This window comes from Pinus tabuliformis, chromosome Q (assembly GCF_031772625.1).
Source record: "Pinus tabuliformis cultivar Carrire ecotype Pingquan chromosome Q, CPIR1, whole genome shotgun sequence".
NCBI classification, from domain to species: Eukaryota; Viridiplantae; Streptophyta; class Pinopsida; order Pinales; family Pinaceae; genus Pinus; species Pinus tabuliformis.
Genome location: NC_142296.1, coordinates 601,166,135 through 601,188,817, shown reverse-complemented (window position 1 = coordinate 601,188,817; position 22,683 = coordinate 601,166,135). Strand labels below are relative to the sequence as shown.

General features: G+C 36.3%; 1 protein-coding gene across 1 annotated transcript; it reads left to right on the top strand.

Annotated features, from left to right (window-relative positions):
- The first annotated feature begins 20,929 nt into the window (after window positions 1-20,929).
- LOC149220889 (uncharacterized) lies at window positions 20,930-22,009 on the top strand. Its single transcript, XM_089382875.1, has 2 exons — window positions 20,930-21,345; window positions 21,528-22,009. The coding sequence occupies exons 1-2, from the start codon at window positions 21,093-21,095 to the stop codon at window positions 21,695-21,697; spliced, it is 423 nt and encodes a 140-aa protein (XP_089239001.1). The 5' UTR covers window positions 20,930-21,092; the 3' UTR covers window positions 21,698-22,009.
- The last annotated feature ends 674 nt before the right edge of the window (window positions 22,010-22,683 follow it).

The following is a 22,683-nucleotide window of genomic DNA, read 5'->3' as shown; positions in this document are numbered from 1 at the left end:
TAAACCATCAAGTGTATGATTCTCGATAGTGCCATAATGAGTTGGAGTCAAGCACACAAGGAAAAACCAAGTTAAAGGGCAATGACGATTCCCTTTGCTTGATCCGAGACACCGAACAATGATGAAAGCTAGAACCAAGGTACACTACCCTCTAGACCACTCTCCTGGAATAAATGTGTTGAAGTCGACAGAAGAGGACCCACCAGAGTTGAGGAAATGAGGATTCCTCAACAAAGTCACAAGGATCATAGTAATTTGACTAATGCATTGACATCAGGGATGATGATGGGAGGAGACAAGATGACAGGCGAACTGGAAACTTTCCTTGTCAGAGCATGATATGCATGGTTGACGTTGCAGTGACTAACTTGATTCTAGAGGGTATTTTCAATTACTCAGATGGAGGATTTTCAAAGACGTATAAATATAGATGGAGGCCAAATATGAGCATAACAGGATGAGTGCGATGCAAAGATGGATGAAATATTGTAACTAGACTCAATGGGAATTGGAACAGACTCCATAGATGCATAGGTTACTCATCTCTGATGCTCTAAACAAGGGTGACTCGATAATGCTGCCAAATAGGAGAGGCCTAAAGGGGACAATAAAAAAACGAGTAAATAATGGTTATTCAGGATGAAAATTGACACGTGAGTCAACCAGTGCAAAGGTAAAGTGGTACCAGAGTACGAGCATCTCATATGAAGAAATTTGATTTTAATAGGTAGAAAAGTGAGACCTTATGGAAGAAATGGCTTCCCGGTGAAGTGTCCAATTATTGAAAAATATAGAGATCCATTATAGTACTTGATGAGAGCTTTCCAAAGTGTTGACAGTTCATCAAATCGAGCTACGGTTTGGCCGCAATGGGAGACAAACAAAATAAGGCTTTTCTTATAAAAGGGCTTCATACACCCAAATTCAATTCATTTGCATAATGATCTGTTGGAGAATTTGGAGAGGAGGAGAAGACCCTAAATCTTGTGGAGATCATAGCAGACAAACTGACCATTGGAATTCATCAATGTGACTTTCAGGTTGGTGGCCTTACTTGTATAGAAAATGGCCTTAATGCTTCTTGGAAGGATGGCTCCTAGTGAAGAATGAAGGTAAGAAAGGAATACAAGAATGAACTAGTAGAGAAGGTCTAGGATCATCCTTTCCCATCAACTCAAACATGGGGACCTGGTGGTAAGTGTGGTATCACATATAGTAGAATATTTGAATATATGGTATCAAGCATCTATGCTAGGTGATGTGTATATTTATTGCCGGAGAGACCAGTAGGAAAAAATATCCAAGAGATGAAATGATAATCGACCATACCTAGATCATTGGTGTCTAGGCTGAGACTTATGTTAATCAAGTGAGAAAGTGACCAGGGGCCACCATGCCCCCAAGCATGAGATACTTCCCCCTAGCATGTGATGATGGAGGGGACTGATCAAGTGGGAATGATACCCCCTAGAAAGATAAGGATGTGGAACACCATTGCATTCAAAGTGCTCAAATAATGGATTGAAGCATTTGGCCCTACTGGTGCAAGAGTCTCTAGAGAATGATGAGGAGATGTAGGGGCATATGTGCCCCCCATTTTTCTATGTATGGTTGTAACATGCTATGGACATTCCAAAAGTATTTAGAATAGTCAACTCTAAACACGTTTTGATGATGTGGTTCACCATTTGTTGTTTATGGTTGTCTTCGTGTGGGAAGAATGTATGATGGGTGCAGTAAGAGAAATGAAATGGTGGATTACCAATATCACTTTGGAACTGCATATATAAGTCAAATCGACTGAATTTTTGGGTTCGCATACATGGTGTCACCACACCAAAGAGTGGCTCTGGATAGAATGAACTTATGCTCACTTAGACGACACGATGGTGGAACAACAACAATGTCTAAGGGACTGGGGTGTTGATGTAAAATGGAGGAATGATTAAGTGTATCATCCCTAGAATGATCTAAAGTGATATGAGAATCTAGAGGTTATTTTAAATGAGGAATGATAATGGTACTAGAGTGGACACTACTAGATGCACTAGAAGGTTTGGGAAGAATTGCTTCTCATGGACTCTCAAAAGTGGATGCCCCCTTTCCCAAATATGGGGTGTCAATGTAATGGCCACAAAGTCGATGTGGATTGAATTCATGGGTTCAAAGTAAGGGGTTATTGAACCAATCATCCTCATCATGGATGAAGTCTTTAGAATCCATAACATCTTGATCATGGGTTTGCTGCAGAAGGAAGTACGCATGATGGTGCATATCATCCCAAGAATAATCAATGGTGTTCATGGCTTCCATGATGCCTTCATCAGAATGAAATATGGGAGGGAGGGCGGAAGATAGACCACATGATGAAGAAGAGCTACCTGAGGCATCTTCATGAGAGACAAGATTCACATGTGCATTGTAAAAAAGGGGACACAGATGACTAGTAGATGTAACATCTATTGATGTGGAGACCAAAGTGTTTGTTGAAGAAATTTTGACCGAATCACAATAGGAAATGTCAAGAGAGTCCCAATATATCGATCCAATGGATGACGATAGGTAGAGAATAGGGGCAGAACTATCCATCATCTCGACATCAAGAGGGGGAATCACTATGGTGGGTTGTGAAACCTCCTATTATGGTATAATAGTGGGACCAGAACCTACAGGTAGAGGGGAAATGGAATCATTAAGAGAAAAATCTAACTCGTGAAGTACTTTAAGTGTATCATGAAATTCTCCAAGATAGGGACAATGATGGGAATAATGGCCTTAGTTATCAAATAAAGTACAAGGGCGATTTGTACATAAATATTTGTTCTTTTTGGTGGACTCATGTATGATGACATGGACCTCATGAATGTTAGAGTTGGGAAGGTATTGGAGATGGCATTCTTAATATGAGGGAGCTCAGGACAATTATTAGTGGCATGCCCAACAACATCACACAAAAGAATGGAGAAGAGGAGTGGGAGTTGGTTGGGGTGCCTTGTCCTTGGTTCCATTTTTATGGGGTCCCCCCTCCCAAACACCAGAGGCTTTCACAACACGAGTGGCATCCTGTTGAGGTTGTTATGGAATTGAAGCAAAGGAAGGGGTAGGAACAATAGGTTGAACTGGGGTCAAAGTTGTGTAAGGTTTGAGTTTATTAGAAGGGGTGTTTGTGGGATGAACAATGTACCATACTGGGATCCCCAGGGTAATGTTAGGTAGACTCAAAAAAACCATAATAGGGGTAGAAAATATTCCTGGTGGTGGGAATAAGAAAGGTATATGATCAGAAGGGTAATGACCTGGGTGAACTGCTCCTAGATGGTTAAGACCTGGGGGAACGGTTCTAAGCTGAAAATGGCCGAGAGAGATACCAGTAGAAGGAAATGGACATGGAGGAATTGTACCTGAAGGCTAGGTTGAGTTGGGAGCAGGAGGTTGTGGAGGGGCCGGCTACTGTGAAAGCATAACAAACTACTTGTTGGCATCACATGGTGCCTAAAGCATGCAAACACTGGACAAGCTAAGCTCAGAAGGGGTAGGTGGTGGGCCATAATAAGCCCCAAGCAATGTGGAATCTTTATAGACTCCAAGAGACACATTGGCAAGGGAAGTGACAGTATTATTGTCGTTCATTGATGAGAGTGGTCTGAGGAGATGTCTGAGACTGAGGGTCATAGTAATTCAATTGATTGATAATGACAATCTTTCCATTATGAAGAAAGCACATCTTGCGAAAGATGACAAATGCAACAAAAAACATGGCATAGGTGTAACTATCACCCAACAAGATGTTATAACCTAATACGGCATCAATGACTTCAATATCAATCAAGACAGTGTTGCCGCCAATGGTGATGGAACAATTATGATACAAACCGAGGGGCTATGAGGGGTGACCGTCCCAAGAATGAAGAGTGAGATTGGATGGGGATAGGTTATGGGAACCAAGTTGCTTCCAAACCCTAGAGGCTATCACACAGGTGGAGGTGCATTCATCTATAATACAACACTGGACTATGGCATTCTTTATAGAGGCTGGTATTTGAAAGGAAACTGATGAAGGAAGGGGGGGATGTTCCACTTGTTCATTGTCAAAGAAAATAAGTCGATCATCAAAAGGATCCACAATGCCTAAAGAAGATAGTAGAGATTTCCGTTGGGATGGGCAGGTTTGGAGGACTTCCATCATTGACATGGAAGCAGGAGACTACACTAAGTCATCTAGTATACTGTAGGTTTTAACCCTGTACAGAAATTACCTGCATACGAATTCTAAAACATAGAAAATAAACAATGCGAGAGCATAACACATAAAACACATATACACAGAGATTTTCCCCTGGATCCCAAAATCGGGACTACCAGCTTGATTTTTCATTATATTCCTTTCAATATTACAATACATATTTATATATGCCGAAGCATCCAATACCATGGACTGAAAACCATCGCATCCAAAACCATGGACCAAAAACCATAGGTAGGTCCGCCCAACCTAATATAGGGTCCAAAAAAAAATTTCCCGGGGCGCTGCCTGCCCCCCTCAAGCTCCCCAGACAGGGGGGCTACACAATCAGCACAACGAGGGGGGCTCCATCCCTGCTATGCAATTAGCACAACAAAGGGGGGCCTCTGCGCCCCCTCTAACCCCCCGATTAACTACGTAGGTTAGTTGTGGAAAGAATATAACACAACCCAACATTCTCCCACTTGTTGTTTTCTTTCCACAGGGGACCACATGAGAGCTCAGTCATTTTTGTAACCCTAAAATGCCCATTGTTTCTCTACACCAGGAGAACTTCTCAAAGCTAACAGATTTTGTCAATACATTTGCAGTATTCCTCAAATTGGCCACCATGACCAGCAAAACCTTTTTGTCTTCTATCATATCCCTCACAAAGTGATACTGAACATCAATGTGCTTTGTCTTTGAATGATAAGCAGGGTTTTTGCCCAGAAAATTGCACTTTGGCTGTCACATTCTATCCTTATAGCTCCTTGTACTAACCCCATACTTGAACACAATCTCTAAAACCAAACTGCTTCCTTGCTTGCATGAGTGGCTGCCATGTATTCTACCTTTGTAGTTGATAGTGCCACTACAGATTGTTTCTTACTCATACAACTGACTGCACCTCCAAATAGGTTAAACACATACCCACCTGTAGATCTTCTCTGATCCAAATCTCTAGCCCAGTCTGCATCAACAAAGCCACGGATACCTAAAACTCTGTCCAATCTTGGTCTTCCTTGGTAGCACGAACCCTAATCACTAGTGCCACGCAAATACCTGGAAACCCACTTCACTAATGTCCATTGCTCCTTCCTGGTTTTGACATAAACCTGCTCAATACTCCCACTGCATGTGCAATGTCTAGTTTGGTACAGACGATTGCATACATCAGGCTACTGACTGCACTTGCATAGCAACACAGGACATATCCTCTTCCTCTTCTTGTGTCTTCGGACACTGTTCAGTAGATTACTTTACACCTACAAGAATAGGAACCTTCACCGGTTTACTATCCTACATATTAAACCTCTGTAGTATTGTCTTGACATACTTCCTCTGGTTTAACCAGAGCTTCCTCTTTGGCCGATCTCTTTTAATTTCCATGCCCAAAATATAGTTTGAAGCACCAAGATCTTTCATGTCGAATTTGGAGGACAATTGGGTCTTCAAATCCTAGATAATTTCTTTGTCATTTCCAACTAGCAACATATCATCCACATACAAGACCAGATAAATAACACGGTCCCCAATTAATTTAAAATACACACAGTGATCTTCTTTGCTTTTGGTGAAGCCAAGTCCCTGTATAATGTATCAAATTTCTAATACCACATCCTTGGTGACTGTTTTAACCCATACAAAGACTTCTTTAACTTGCATACCAGTTCTTTCTTACCCTTCACTGCAAAGCCTTTAGGTTGCTTCATGTAGATCTCCTCTTCCAGATACCCGTGAAGAAATGATGTCTTCACATCCATATGTTCTACCTCAAAATCAAAAGCGACAGCAACATATAAAACTAATCTAATAGAAGTTACCTTGGCAACAAGAGAAAAAATATCACCAAAATCAATTCCCGACACCTGGGAATAACCCTTTGCTACCAACTGAGCTTTGTATTTCTCCACCTTTCTTTCTACATTTGTCTTCTTCTTGAACACCCATTTGCTTCCAATGGGTTTCCTTCTAGCTGGCAACTCCACCAGATCCCAAGCCTCATTTTTGTGCAAAGATGCCATTTCATCAACCATGTCCTCTTTCCAGAGTTTTCCATCCTATAAATCTATTGCTTCCTTCACAGTTCTAGGATCATCATCAATAATAGATAAAGAAAAATTTGAATAGAAAGCAGATGGACTATACCTTTCTGGTTGCCTTCTTTCTCAAACTGATCTTCTTACACCCAGAGTTTGTGGCTCTTCATCTTCTGATTCCTCCTCTACTGTAGAGTCTGATTCTTCCTCCTTTAGCTCAAACTTTATCTTCTTAGGTTCCTTTGGTTGGACTTCATGTTTAATAATGTATTTCACCTCTCTGAGCACCACATCTCGGTTGTACACAACCTTCCTTATTTCTGGGTTCCAAAGATTATAACCCTTTAAACCATCCTTATACCCAATAAAGATGCACTTTTCAGATTTACTATCCAACTTGGTTCATTTATCCTTTGGAACATGTACATATGCATCACATCCAAATACCCTCAGATGTGAAAGAGAGGGTTTCTTACCAATCCATACCTCTTGTGGAGTCTTATCCTCCAACGTTGATGAAGGTGATCTGTTGACCAGGTAGCATGTTGTCTCCATCGCCTCTGCCCAGAATTCTTGTCCTAACCTGACACCACTAAGCATGCTTCTTGACCTTTCCATCAATGTCTTGTTCATTCTTTCTGAAACTCCATTTTGCTGAGGTGTATATGGAGTATTCTTCTACCGTGCTATACCACACTTCTTACAATTCTTCAAATTCCTTACTGCAAAACCTTCCACCATTATCTATCCTCAACACCTTTATCTTCTTCTCTATCTGGTTTTCAACCAAAGCCTTAAATTCTTTAAACCTGTCAAAGACTTTAGATTTCTTCTTAAGGAAATATATCCATGTATTCTTTGAGAAGTCATCTATAAATGATACATAGTACACAGACTTACCCAGTGATGGAACCTTCATAGGTCCAAACACATCACTGTGCACAAGCTCTAATATCTGTTTCGCCCTCTTACCACCAAAGGGGAAACTCACCCGATTCTGCTTCCCATATACACTATTTTCTAGGAAATCAAAATCCAAGGAGCTATTACTCATACCTTCTACCATACCTTTACCATGAAGTATTCGAAGGCCCTTCTCTCCAATATGTCCAAGCCTTTGATGCCACAACATGGTCTTCTCTCCAAAGACCACTAGATTTTCTGCTCCACTTTCAAGAACCACAGAACTATTGCACCCATCAACAATAGTGCTACCTTGTAGCTTTTACAAGTTCCAGTCCAAACTCCCCACATCAATACCAGTGCTCCCCGAAGCATCTTGCAGGTATCCTTCTTGAACACTGTTTTTACACTTGCATCATCCAGCTTGCTTACAAAAATTATATTTCTGGCTAATGTAGGAATATGCAGAACACCCGAAAGTGTTCTAACCCTTCCACCTTGCAACTTCAACTTTACTATTTTGCGACCAATGATTCTAGCCTTCCTATCATCCCCTAAGAAGACATCACCACCATCATATTTATCATACTCGCAAAACCACTCTCTATGGGGAGTGAAGTGAAAGGATGCACCTGAGTCAATCAACCATGGCTCATGATTTACATGTGTACTTGAAGAAGCCAAGTACGCATCCCCACCTTCATCTGAGGTGGTTTTTGCCTCTGCAGAAGAAGCATCATCAGATCCCTTTCCTTTGTCAGGATATTTAGATTTACAGTCCCTTTTGTAGTGCCCTTCCTTTTTGCATTTCCAGTACACCACCTTTACACGTTTTCCTGGAGATTTATATCTCCCTCTAGATTTAGATCTCCCACTCAATAACTTATTTTTGTTTCTGTTCTAGGACCGTCCTCGTACAGACAAGGCATCACCATTCTAGCTCTCCATATTTTTCCGTCTCATCTCCTCTGTTAGCAAGGATGAGACTATTTCATCAAACTGAAAGGCAGTTGCATTGCTACCTATTGCAATAACCAAACTATTCCACGAATATAGTAGAGAACACAAAAAACTGATGCACTTATCTTCATTTGAAATTTTAATATCAATAGATAATAATTGACTTTCCACTGTATTAAATGCGTCCAGATGCTCTATCATCGAGTCTCCTTCTTTCATCCTCAGGTTATACAGCTTTTTCTATAGGAACAGTTTATTCACCAGATACTTAGATTGGTACAAAGTCCCTAAATTGTCCCATGAAGCCTTTGTCGTAGCTTCCCCTGATACATTCAGCAATACTGAATCTGAGACACAAAATCATATTTTTCTCTTAGTCTTCTGATCCAACTTCTTCCATTCTTCATAGGACACTCCCGTTTGTTTAGTACCTGGATCTACCGCAATCCACTAATCTTTATCCACCAACAGATCCTCCATCTTGAGTTTCCACAACTCAAAAATCTGACCATTAAATTTCTCGATCTCTATCTTTCCACTGCTCGCCATCTTCTTTCACCACCAAAATCGATCCCGTAGATCTCCCATTGAGTAGGGTTTACCACAGGCCCGAGCGAAACCCCTCAACAATAAAGGCATCCCCTTGAAGCCAAAACAACTCTGATACCAGATGTAGGTTTTAACCCCGTATAGAAATTACCTGCATACGAATTCTAAAACACAAAAAATAAACAATGCGAGAACATAACACATAAAACACATATACATAGACATTTTCCCCTGGATCTCAAAACCAGGACTACCAGCTTGATTTTTCATTATATTCCTTTTAATGTCACAATACATATCTATACATGCCGAAGCATCCAATACCATGGACCGAAAACCATCGCGTCCAAAACCATGGACCGAAAACCATAGGTAGGTCCACCTAACCTAACATAGGGTCCAAAAAAAAAATTCCCAGGGCACTACCCACCTCCCTATGACCCCCCCGCTGCGCAATCAGCACAACGAAGGGGGGGCTTCGCCCCCCTTCTAACCCCCTGATTCACTACGTAGGTTAGTCGTGGAAAGAATATAACACAACCCAACGTATACTATAGGTATGTATGGCTATAGAAGAAGCTACATTTAGATGCAATGGATCTTATGGGGGGACTTTAACTTTAGGTAGAGGGATCTGTAATGGTAACGACAGAGGCTCAGTGGAAAATTTGGGTTGGGAATCAATCAGTGAATTTGTAGGGGCTTTTCATATTGGCACGACCGAGTCCGAAGGTTGACTTGTATAGTGTTGACTTCATCAGAATTCATCATGAGGATTTGATATTGTTCTGGCCAGATTATGAAGGTTGAGGAGTTGCATTACCCTATGTGGGTTGGGAAGCTATATATCCCTGATGGGGAAAGGATTTGTAAGCACAGCCGGTTGTGATGAAGCAAGAGGGGGAGGAGGTGGAGAAATGGGTTGTGTTCCTTAAGAAGCAGTTGTTTTAGCTTCCCATGCTTGGTGCATTTGAGGTAAAATGGGACACTTATGAGAATAATGGTCAAATACTCCACAACGGGCACAAGGTTTAGTCACTCAAAGAGCCTTGTTTCACTTGAGTTGTCCTCCCTGTTACTGGGTTGCGGGATTAGGCTGGTCACCCTGAGGGCCATTAGATGGTGGACCTTGGTTGCCTTGGTTACCTTGACATGGTTGGTTCCATTTACCCTTACACTTATTCTTTTTCTTGGGGTTGGGGGCATTGGTTGCACTTTTCGGAGCATACACTTACCTTGAGGAAGTGGTTACTATTATGGCAAAGATGGAGGAGGCATGGGAGGTTGGGGTGCTGGTGCCAGAGGGGTTGGAGCACTGAGTGGTGAATATGGGTAGTAAGGATTCGTGACAACATTTGGATAGTAGAAACAATTGGCCCTGACATTGACTGATGCAATTGTGGATATGCATATGACGTTCTTGTACATTGGTAAGAATTGACATACGAAGGATCCAGAGGGGGATAAGTGTATCTGGAATTGGTCCCCTCGTAGGGTTGACCATAACTCATGTAAGGTTGAGGATATGGTGTAGGTTGAGGGTGTGAGATAGATCGAACAATATCTTCAATGGCATGAGATACCCCCGGTGCATTAGCAACATCAAGTCAAGGTAGATTAGGAAAGACAGTATAAACATATCCAAATTGTGCATAGATCAGGTCATATTTCAAAGCTAATTGGAGTGCTTCTTCCTCAGACTAGGGGAAGTGGGAGGTGACATCTTTATGCATGGGGGCCAAAATAATTCTAAGGAACCAACCCATATAGAAACGGTCTTCAAAGTCAGGGGATTTACACATGCTCCTCCTTTTGCACCATTCTTGAACATGGCTAGATAGGCAAGTGGTAGGAGTTTGACAAAAGAAGGTCAAGAGTTCGATACCAGTGTCATATCAGATAGGTAACTAGAAGTATGACAAAAAAGATTTGGTGAGAATCATGAAGGTGAAATGGGAGGCATGCTACTGATCCATGTACCACTTGCCAGTAACTCTAGTAATGGTGCATTGGAAAAGACGAAGACAAATGGAGTCTTTAGTGATGGAATTATATGAACACCACATATGAAAAGAGCAAACATGATTTGTGGGTCTTCTTTAGGATTACCTTCAAACTTGGGAATGTCTGAAGGAAGTTTTGTAGGCATAGCAGACCAATTAGGGTCATGAAAAAGAGGATCATTAGTGATCTGGCTGAAATCAGGGAGGCTCAAACTAGCCATATAGGGGAGTAATGGAAAAATTGGTGACCATATTGGTAGAGGTTCCACTTGTGGGGTTACCTTGGTTAACTCCTTGGTTAGCACCTTGGTTTCCCACACCCATGTTGGTTCCTGACATGGTGGTGGTACAGGGTTGGAGAATATGTTGAATCAAAGGAAGAACTGAAAGAATTAGTAGAAACAGAGTCCAAATGAGGACTCAATGGAGTACTAGGAGGATGAACTCTAACTCGACGAGGATAGGTAAGATGTCCTAAAGGAAACTAGGGGCAAAGGTCACAAAATCACGGTGACAAATGCCTAGGGGGCGTAGTGACGTCAATACAAATATGACTCAATAGACTAAAGAGTGATGATAGGAGGAAAAGAGGAAAAAACAACAAGAAAAAACCTAGTGCAATGGTGCCAAGTGTAAACTAACTATATTAATTTGTCACTCTAATTCAAGAAAACATGTCATATCAAGGAAAACATGACCTCTAGCCTATAATTTATCTAAAGCCTCAAACAAGTCCTAAATATACTGTTTTAGATGGCCTTCCAAAATACTTCTTACTTGATGGAATCTGATCCCCACAAGCAGAGTTGTCTAGAGAAAGGTCGAGTAGAGAACCAACTATTGCCTACACCCAATCCTATACGGTGCTTTCCCATGATTGGCCACTATGGTTACCTTCGTCCCATGGGGGGTGGTCACGTCTTGAGCTTCTTGGTGATCAAACAATGCACAGGATTCCCTGCCATGGGTTGGGAAGCATTGAGGAGAACTGCTCGCACAAGAGTGGGCCTAACCCCCTCTGAATCAGGTTTTTAAAGCACTCGACTTTGATCTGTGGGATGGTGAAGGATTTTAAGCTCTATAATATGTCAACTTCTATGTCTCAATGTAAGTGATCAATGGGTGTTATTGAAAGCCTATCCCACTGATCCTACACCTAACTACACAAATTGTTTTGGCCCTGATGCCCAAGTGGGCTTAATCTATGAGTGTTAAATTATTAAGGTGTAGTGTTTTAAGTATTGGATTGGCAGTGTTAACCAAGCTCATGTTCGCTTATATGTGTGCGCAAAAATGATGTGTCAAGTGGATGAGTTAATTGAGCATGTTTTATGATGCCATGTGTTGCTGAAAATAAAGTGTTGAAAAACTATAAATAATGTTTAAAATGGATAGTAAAATGAACAAAAAATCTAATCACACAAACTCTCACCCAAGAAGGGTATCAAGTATCTAAGAAAAATTTGGCAAACAAGAAACTCAAAGATGCACAAATTGGCAAAAGATCAAATGTCTAAGGGACTAGGATCTAAAGGCACTAAGTTACTGAAAATGGTGCAAACAATCAGCAAAAATTAGAGGTGAAAATGCTGAAAAGGGATAGGCAAGACACTACAAAAAACTAGGAAACACAAGGGGATCCTAAGGGGGAAGGTAACACCAAACTCTAAAGGGAGTAAAATGACAAAGAAACCTATCCAAAAAGGTTGTAAAACAATGGAAAAAACCCTAGAAATCAGTGGTTGAAAGTGTTGTACCCTAGACTCCTCAACTTGGCAAGTATCTTCCTCAATGATGGAGGTGTACTCTAAACGTTAGGGGGATTTTTCCTTCCTCAATCAGAAACTACTAAGAGAATCTAGGCCTAGGGATAACTCAGGAAAGGATTGAAACACTTTCCAATACACACACAACACAGTCGTCAAATCTGGAAATTTCTAAAAAAATTATGAAAAAATGGCAAAATGTAGAAACTAACCTGAAAAGTGTGTTGGAATGTAGAAAAAGGCTTGAAAAGTGCATTGCATAATGCAAAAAAGAGGCCGAAAAGTGAGTTTCTCTCCCGGAATTGTCACTCGATGAATCTCAACCATATTGTGTCATCTTCTACTCAACTAGTACTTGCGACCTGCAAAAAGATGAGGAAAACCAACAGAACCCAATATTTTTCCAGAAAATAGAGGAGATCTAAAAATAGAAATTGAGAACCCAAAAACATCTGGGAAAACACTAAAGGGGGTTGAAACAACAATCACCAAGGTTCCGAATTACTGTACCAGTGGAGTAGCCATTTGTTAATATGAAAATTCCTAGTATGCAAACTAAAAATGTTTCACTTAAGTCACTGGTGACAAGTGACCCTAACAAAAATATGTGACCACTTTTATGCTTCAAATATGCATTAAAACATGATAAAACCCTACAAGAAAGAGAAGTGTAATAACCCAATAAAAGACTTAAATGAATTATAATTTTATTGAAACACTTTGTGAATAAGATTTACAACATGGGTATATAAATTCCCCTCCGTGGGATGGGTCCTTTTGATGTCCTTGTGCGTTAACGATCTTGTTCTTCTCTTTCAAATATGCAAAAAAACTTAAAAAGAAAGATGGAACTCAAGTGAGAGCTCAAATATTGTGAGATGATAATGGTGACGATGATAATGATCATGGTGAAGAATGAATTAAAAAACATCTTAGTTATAACAAAGTATTGAGCTAAATTAGGAATTGGAAAATAATAAAATATTATTGACCAAATCAAAATCTAACCATTAGGAATACTTTATTATATTTTTTGGAGAGGGAAAAGATATTCAAAATGGTCAAATATATTTATTTAGAAAATGGTTGAAGTAATTAGCATATAAAATGATTTATAAATTATTTCTGTGAGAATTAAGAAAAATGTGACTTTGAAATAATTATTCGATAATGGTTTAACAATTATTCCAAAAATAAGAATAAAGAATAATAGTGATTTTTCTAATTACTCCAAGGCGATTTAATCAAATGTGACAATGAGTAATTATCAAATAATGATTTAATAATTATTCCTACAAAAAATCAAATAATAATGATTTATTCAATTATTCTCATTGGGGTTTTTAATTTTAATCAGAAATAATTTAACAAAAATGGTTTACTAAATTATTTCCTATGGTGAAAGTGATTTTACTATTGTAAAATTAATCCTACATGGTTTATTTCGATCCACCTAGTTAGAAATGGCTAGGTGATCATTTTTGAGGTGGTAACAATATAATGTTTCACAGCTTGCCTATAGGCCACTGGCCATAACAACCCAAAATTTTTTCAAAACTCATTCTAGAATGAGAACAAGTATTTACAATGAATACTAAGGCTAAAGCTTGCTCAAACATAGCAGTCACATGATAAAGATTTCTTCAAACATGTAGTAAACATAGTAGTTACAATTCATGAACGCATATCTGATCACGATCCTGTCAACTTCATTAAAGAATCATTAAGAAGACTCAATACCCTCTCAAGCTAGTTGCAACAACACTTGCTAACCCATGCATTCATCAATCATTCAACAACTTATAAAATCATTAACAAGATCCTTAAGAAGAGAACATCATATAACCATACATATAACCAACATATAATCAAAATAGAATCCATGACAAATCAACCATAATATCAACACAATAACTAGTACATGTGCTCATAGATCACAATAAGAAAATAACGCATATTAACATATGCAAAAGCCAACTAAGTCAGGACTTCAACGTACTACCGAACCACAGATTTGGCTGAGCAAAATCTCTCTTTCAACCAATCAACCCTGTGCCATATTCCAAGCATGAATGTGGTATCATATGGGTTAAACCTGAATAGAACCAAACAGGGCTTCCAGAGGCTAAACCACATAAATCCTCTACCATAGTGATTTCAGTTAAACCGGTCCAAAAATCACTAACATCAAAACAAGATTGAATATCTTTGACTTCCTTCACTAGCTCTAGAGGAGTTTTCTTATCTCCACCCATCCGTCAAGAGTTCTATGAGAAATCCCATCTCCACCCTTGACCCTTGGGAATTTTCCTGAAAAATCATTGTCAATCCAGGAAAATCCCATGCCAATGACAACAAATAACCAAAGAAAAACATCCATGTACCATGGATGAAAATCTCAGCAAGGAAATCACAATGCAACATGTTACTTGCAATGTACACCTGCTCTCACTATTAGTACAATGTTCTTTTCTAATGCCCACCAATTCCTTGTTTGTCCTTTGCCTGGTTTTCTCCAAGACCAAGTGAATGTTGGAATGCTCCAAGAATAATCCAAGTGTGAAAGAGTTTAAGAGAGCTGGAATGAATAAGAGTTAAACAAAAAACAGTCGAAAACTAAACTGACAAAAGTTGCGAATTGTTTCTATGATGTCTTTTTATCATTGATGTCTAGTCTCTTCTTTTCATTTTTTGTTTTTCTTTCTTTTTCCATCATTTTATCTTTAATTTCCCTTGCATGCATATTTGTGTCTCTTCATCTTTCTTTTCTCCTATTTTCCTTTATTTTTTTAATTAAATGCCAATTACTGCCTCTTTGCCTTTTTCCAATGCCTTTGTCAATTTCGATAGCCATTAATAAACCACAAGTAATACCCACTACAATATTTACCCACCATTCAACTTGGAATACATGTCCCATGATCTTGGTTTTATTTTATTTATAGAAAAAATCAACCCGAGGTTGTTACAATTTCATAATGAATGAAATAACCCAACATGTTTTTAAGACTTTTTCCAAAGAAAACTCTAAAACCCATAATGAAATACTCATATCAATACCTACTATCAATGAAGATTCCAACTTTTTATAGTGATAATGACATTAACTACAATTTAATAACTGAAAACAAAAGGGAAACCCAAAAACAAAATCTACATCTAAATGGTTAGGGCAACCATTTAAATTCTAAAAATTGTAACTGCCTAAACAAGCCATGTAGCATATGTGTTTAATTTATTTGTTTGGAGAAAAGCTTATTTGTTTGTCATGTTATTTTAAATATATGAACAAAATATTATTATTTTTTATATCCTTAAAAAACACTATATAAAATAAACAAAATGTTTATGTTCAAACGTTCAAAGCATTCATCCTTTAATTGCCTACTAAGGAATAAGGACTTGCATAAATTTTTTGGCTACTAAGTTTGCACATTTACACTTTTACTTCTACATGTTAAAGTGTTGAGGAAAACATAAATAATGGTAAACAATAATTGGTATATTTATTTTGATCTTGCTCGTATTCATCTTTTATGCAAATACTTGCTTAAATTATAGTGGGTAGTAATTAATGATAAACAGGTTATTTACATAGGTATTGACTATTTTCAAGGATTTTGGTTTTAGGTGTTCTTCCTATGGAGCTTAGCAATGAGAAACCCTTGCACAAATATTTGAAAATCATGGCATAAACATTGCAATACATGTAGAAATTATGACAAAAAAATATGAGGTAATTATCACATGGTGCAAAGGCTACAATAAGACCTTCAAAGTTATGGTCCAATGAAAGGTTTGGAAAACATTTTTTCAATAATATCGAAAAACAATATTTGTTTTTTCAAAGTTAACCATTATAACTTGCATGGTCAATGCTAACTAATAGTGGTCAAAAGAAAAATAGCTTGCTAGAGTCTTGCCTTAAGAGGGACTAATAATGATGAATTAGTACAAATTCATAGATAATAATGAGTAATATGTATCTTTAGTGTTATCCACGTGGCACAAAGGCTACAATAAGACCTTCAAAGTTATGGTGCAATGAAAAGTTTGAAAACTATTTTTTTTATTAATATCCAAAACTAATATTTGTTTTCTCAAGATTTGGACCCGTCAATATTAACTAATAATGATCCAAAGACAAATAAATTGTTAGAATCTTACTTGGGAGGATGATCTGAACTTAAACATGAACGCAACAACTTACAGATATAATCATATACACAGAGATGCGACAGAAAAACACTTCATTTCATTAATGGAAAAATACTGAACTATGCTTACAAACAGAATGGAAATAAGATAGCTCAAGCGATGGTAACTTATCTCTGAGGAAAGATGTGGCGGCTACATGCCTGTGAACTGTGTTACAATGAGGCTCAAAGGCCTATTTATTATTGAGAAACAATGAAAAACACTAAACATCCAAAAACCTAACCCTAAGAGATGAAGCGCCAAAATTGTGGGTCCCGTTTGGGTAAATTGGTACATCAATTTCCCATGGTCGTAACTTTCGAATTCGATCTCTGTTTGGCTATCGTAATACCTTGTTTTGAAGATCTCGAAGAGAAGGCTGCAAACAACTAGGCAAGCCAATTTTGAACGTTTTTAACCTCTCCGTTTTCCCTAAAAACATCATTTAGGGCCTCAAAACGACTTGAGAAGTTGAAGACCTGAAAAACTGCCAAAAATAATAAATTGTGCTACAATTAAGGAAACCAAAAAATTGAAAGAGACGATGTTGGGGATCCAATTGCAATAAGCAAGTGGCCACCAATATCCACCTGGATGAGAGGTACTAATAATAATAAATTAGTACAAATTCATAAATAATAATGAGTAATACTTATCTTTAATATTAATTAGCCACTTAAATACAATAATTTATTATCTTCAATTAATTAATTAAATAAATATCATCATAAAATAAATAATTATTTATACTTAAATTGTAGTTATCCTCACAATCAACATCTTAAATTATTTTTTTAAATCAAATAACTAAAATTTACCATTTTAAAAAATCCCATACAACTTCAATTAAAATTAATAAAAAAATATAACTTAAAAAATCAAATAATCAAACTAAACTATAATTATCTATACAATATTTTATTATTATTATTATTGTTATTTTAATTATATAATTAAAATTAATAAAAATATATAACTTCAAATAATTAAACTAAACTATATATTTTTTTGGTAGGTAAGTACCTACAGGGGATTTGGACCAATGACCTGTAATAAGAAGTGCTTTAATAGTACACCTATTCATGGCCAATAAATATACTAAACTAATTATTATTATTATTTTAATTATATAATTAAAGAAATAATTATATATACATTCCGTAAAATTATTATCATAAACTTTAATAATAAAATTGAGATAAACACAAATTTACTTGCAAGTCTCCATGATATGACCAAGAGACAGATGAGTGCATCTAACATATTCCAACTTATCCAATCTTAACAAGATGTACCGTGCATGCTTATATCTCTACACTATCAATCATGTTCAAACCTAAAAAATTAGGTCACAAATTCGAGTACCGACATATATTCTTTGTACAAAGTACCCCCAACATTTTCAATAAAAAAATGTGGCCTGCCACGCGAACTGGACTTTCTGCAGAAACACTCCAAATACACGGAAACGTAGCCTCAGTTTGGTCGTACCTTTGTCGGATTTAATTGCACTTCCCGTCAAACTTCAATTATGGGGGACCTTCAATTATCACTGGACCACGCGCGCACCGTACCTCTGTACGTATTAATAATAGTCGACACTGGGTCTGCAATTTGACACTGGATGACGTTTGGATGTTTTTATGGCCTTTCTTTTTAAAGTGTTCGTACCTCGTCTTGAATTTCAAATCGATTTGACATTCATAACGGATTATTAAACATTTCAGAATAGAATTTAAAATTGTGTTATTGGGTGATTTAATTTTTGTAAACCCGTGATTTTTACTTGTTAAATATAGTTGAAAATTTTGTAAGACTGTGATTTACACATCAAATATAGTTGAAAAATTTGTAGAACATCAAGATTCCACTAAAACCATTAACTTTGAAGGGTGGTTCCTTTTGAAATTGCAACCCTGATTTCATATATTTAGATATAACCAATACTTTATTTATTAAATTCTAATTTTCGCTTGGTTTATTGTTAATTTGCATCATTATTTATAAGGGTAGTTATATAAATTAAATAGTTGGTAAATGTTTATATTTAATGGCCTAGCCTTATTTATAGAGGAAATAGTTTTTTTTACTAGAATCTGGTAGTACAATTTCAATCAAGATTGTGTTTTTTGTGGTTTAAAATACATTTTTGAATGTATAAATGGATCCAACTCCTTGAGAAACCCTTAGGGCACTTGAATTCTATAGATTAGACAACTTCAACTCAAGTTTTTAAAAATATCTACTGGATTAGGAAAAATGACCTATTTCTTCTATAATAACTTAGACTATGCTATATTTAATTTTATAAACATTAATAAATAATAAACATCAAAAAAATTATATGATAAATTGTGTATTATCAAAGTTAAAAAAATCGTAAAATTCACTAAATTGTAATTTTATTTTAAATTATTATCATTTATAAAAAAATAATATATAACTTAAACATATATACATTGGACTAGTGTAACTAATAAATGAATTAGTTTTTTTGCCATAATTTCACAATACAATTTTTTAATATCCTCATTTCTACTTGTTTAAAATGCATTCTTGGATGCATATTTGAATTCAACACCCTGAGAAACACCCAAAGCTCTCAAACTTTGTATATTAAATTAAAGTTATGATTCTAAAAACTGTTTGTTTGATTACAGGAAAATTTGAATAGAAAAAGTATGAGGAAAAGGTAATTTAGTCTATTAATTAGAGTACTCTTATGCACATTTAAATTTAAACATGTAACAAAATTCTTAATCATGGAGATTCTTAACATATAAATAGACTTGGTTACAAGACCATGACTTATCTACCCAAATAACTCATGTCACAGTCAAATTATATATATATATATATATATTTGTGTGTCTCTTTTTTTGTTAGATTGACACATGTTTATTTTGGAATAGGCTTGTAAAATTTTAATTTAATTATTAATAATTATTAGATGGATGGTAAGGATTTAACATTTATAGAATATTCATGAAATATTTCTAGTGTTGGTGCTAGATAGAAGGTTAAGATTTATTTGAAAGTTATATATGTTTTTTTTTTGTTTTCCAATTTAACTTGAAGAAAATATCAAGCCAAGATGTGTTAAATGTTTATTTATGGTATTAGACTCTTATTGCTTATTGTAAAGTAATCATGAATAAAAGATTAAAGATTCTTTTAAAATGTTTTACACTTTTTTTTCCAATTTAACTAAAAATGACGATGATGATTAAAACTCATTAAAATCAATATGACTTAGTCTACCTAAATAAGAGATTAATTGAAAATCTTTAATATTTTATTTCTATGATCTAAAAGAAAAGAAAAAAATGTTATTAAATCACACTAAATTTGTTCACTTAACAAAACTTAATAATATTATATGAACAAATATTTGGGTTTTAATTTTAATATTAAACTCTTATTAAATATTATTTAATTGTTAATTTTAATATCAAATCAAGTTTGAAATTTCATTTTAATGGTTCATAGTTTATTATTAATTTTTAAAATTAATAATCAATATATTATAAAATATTGTTTCATAAATTTAAATTAATAATTAATATATATTATAATATATTGAATTTCTTTTTATATTTAAAAATACATTTGTTTTGTTTCATAAATTTAAATTAATAATTAATATATATTATAATATATTGAATTTCTTTTTATATTTAAAAATACATTTGTTTTGTGTAAATTTGGCACGAAAACATCTTCATCATATCTAACATATTATTTTGATAAAGCCCCAAATTAAACCAGTATCTTCACATCAAGAAATGCGTTAACAATCCAACACCCGGTAAACTACATTTACAAATACACTTTAAAACCATAAAACATAACATTTTTTTAAATAAATAATATCATTAATTTAACAATACAATTATAATAAAATTCCCACTTTAAAAAACTCATAATCATAATAATAATAATAATAAAAACCCCTGAGAAATTTGGTCGTGGCCAACGGGCGATCTATTAAATTGTCACCTGACGGAATTCGACCCGAGTATGATACCACTGCCATTGCCGATTCCCGTTAGTCCAAAAATAATAATCAAAAACCAAAAATGATATGTATAAACACTATACATATATAGATTCATTCTGCAAAGTAAAACAGGTTTTTCCACATTCTGCAAAGTAAAACAGGTTTTTCCACAGCCAGACGCGTAGAAAGAAATTATCTAATTGTTTTATTGCTATTGCATGTTCATTTAGTCGTAATTTAATTGATTTTTTATCACATTTATCAAAAAGTAAAACAGTCAAAGCCGCGTAGAAAGGGCGGCGACAGAATCTTCAACGTCCAGGCCGGAGATAAAGAATTGAAATGAAGAGATAAGGCTGTAGTGTGTCTGTGATTCAATCCCCATTATACGCTTCGTGAGAGTTTGCTCTTATGTTTTGACGGGTTTCTGAAACGTTGGAGTGCTGAGAAATGTCAGTGATGCCGAGTTCTCAGGGAATTGGGCTTGTGACTGTCATAGCACTTTCTGGCTGCAGTGTTATGTTGTTGGTGTTGGGTCGCCAAAAATTACTCGAGTTGAAGAAGAATTGTTCTTGCCTGCAATCCAAATTGAACCAGGAGGGCGGTCTCGGATCTCATTCTTGTGAACATCAGCAGCAGCAGCTAGCGGAGGGAGGACGAGCATCAATTACATGGAGGATGAGTGGTTCTCAGTACTCGATAGGTATGGTCTTTTAATTGTGTTTATAATTTAGAGGGTGTGGTTTAATTGTTAAGCGAGGAGATTTGATTTTACAAGTTTTGTAATCTAAATCTTCGCTTATAACTGAAAACTGCTCTATATTCAGTTGATGTTTACAATTAAATTATTATGAGTAAATAATATAAATGTTGTGCTATGAACAGATAAAAAGCGGAATTTGGTGAAGAAAGTGCGGTTTTCTGAGGATGTGGTGGAACCCTCGGGCGACAATGTAGCATACAGGAAGAGGCACGCTCTGGCCTTCAAGTCGGGGCAGCGAAGATCCCAAGAGCACCACAAAACTGGGTGTCAAAATAAAAAGATTGATAATTGAGAGAGCGACGGTGCAAACCAGCGGAGAGTCTTGGCAAATATCCCGCCCAACAGAATGGCTCTCTATGTTGGGATTTGTAACGACAGGTCTCACAGGCGGCCTCTCCATTGATCTCATCTCCCTTTTTCCTTTCCTAATTTTGCTCATTATTATTCAGAGATCTCCTGCTTCTTCAGGATGAGGATGTTTTGTATTCGTTGTACTATTACATAGTGGTCCGAATGGATAATAAATAGTGACGTTCAACGAGAAAATTATATCTTGGGAAGAAGCAACTTTAAAAAAGAGTAAAGGGTATTGTTTACTGTTACAGGGTAGAATCTGGTGAATGTTTTTTTTTAAATGGATGATGAGAGAGTTTAAATTGTTTTTTAATGGTGAAAATGAATCTAGTATTATTTAGCTTTATTTAGCTTTTATAAAGCATCTAAATCTTAACAACTATAATTAAAATTTTCTAATTTTCTTTCTTTAAGAAATGTTAATCTGTTTAGTCTAAGCTATAATTTGTTTAGTCTAAGCTATACTAAGGTAATTTAGCCAAACAAATTTTTTATAGTGAAATTTATCCTCAGATCCATCGTCCATGACAAAATCTTGAACACACCGTTCAGATTCATCTTCCTCGACAAAATCTTAAATCTTAAACAATCGGTTTAATACCGTTTAGACGCCGCCACCTGCATACGGTTCTTGCTCTGTTCACCTGTGCACAACATTCCGATGCTGAATTTTGGCGATGAGCTTGACTTCAGTCAGAAATTCTTTTCTGCTTGTTGTGAATTTATGGACAGCTTCTTCACAGTTATTTGTTTTCCAAAATGGGTGGTTCCCTGATAAAATAGGCAAAATATCCGTTTGAAGATTTTGAGAAGCATATAAGCTTAATTACATTTCTACTATATATTTACGTTTCCGTCCAGCGTTCAAGTACGCCCGGGGGGAGGAGCACCCCTATTACTATAATTTAAGTTTTAAAAACCGGG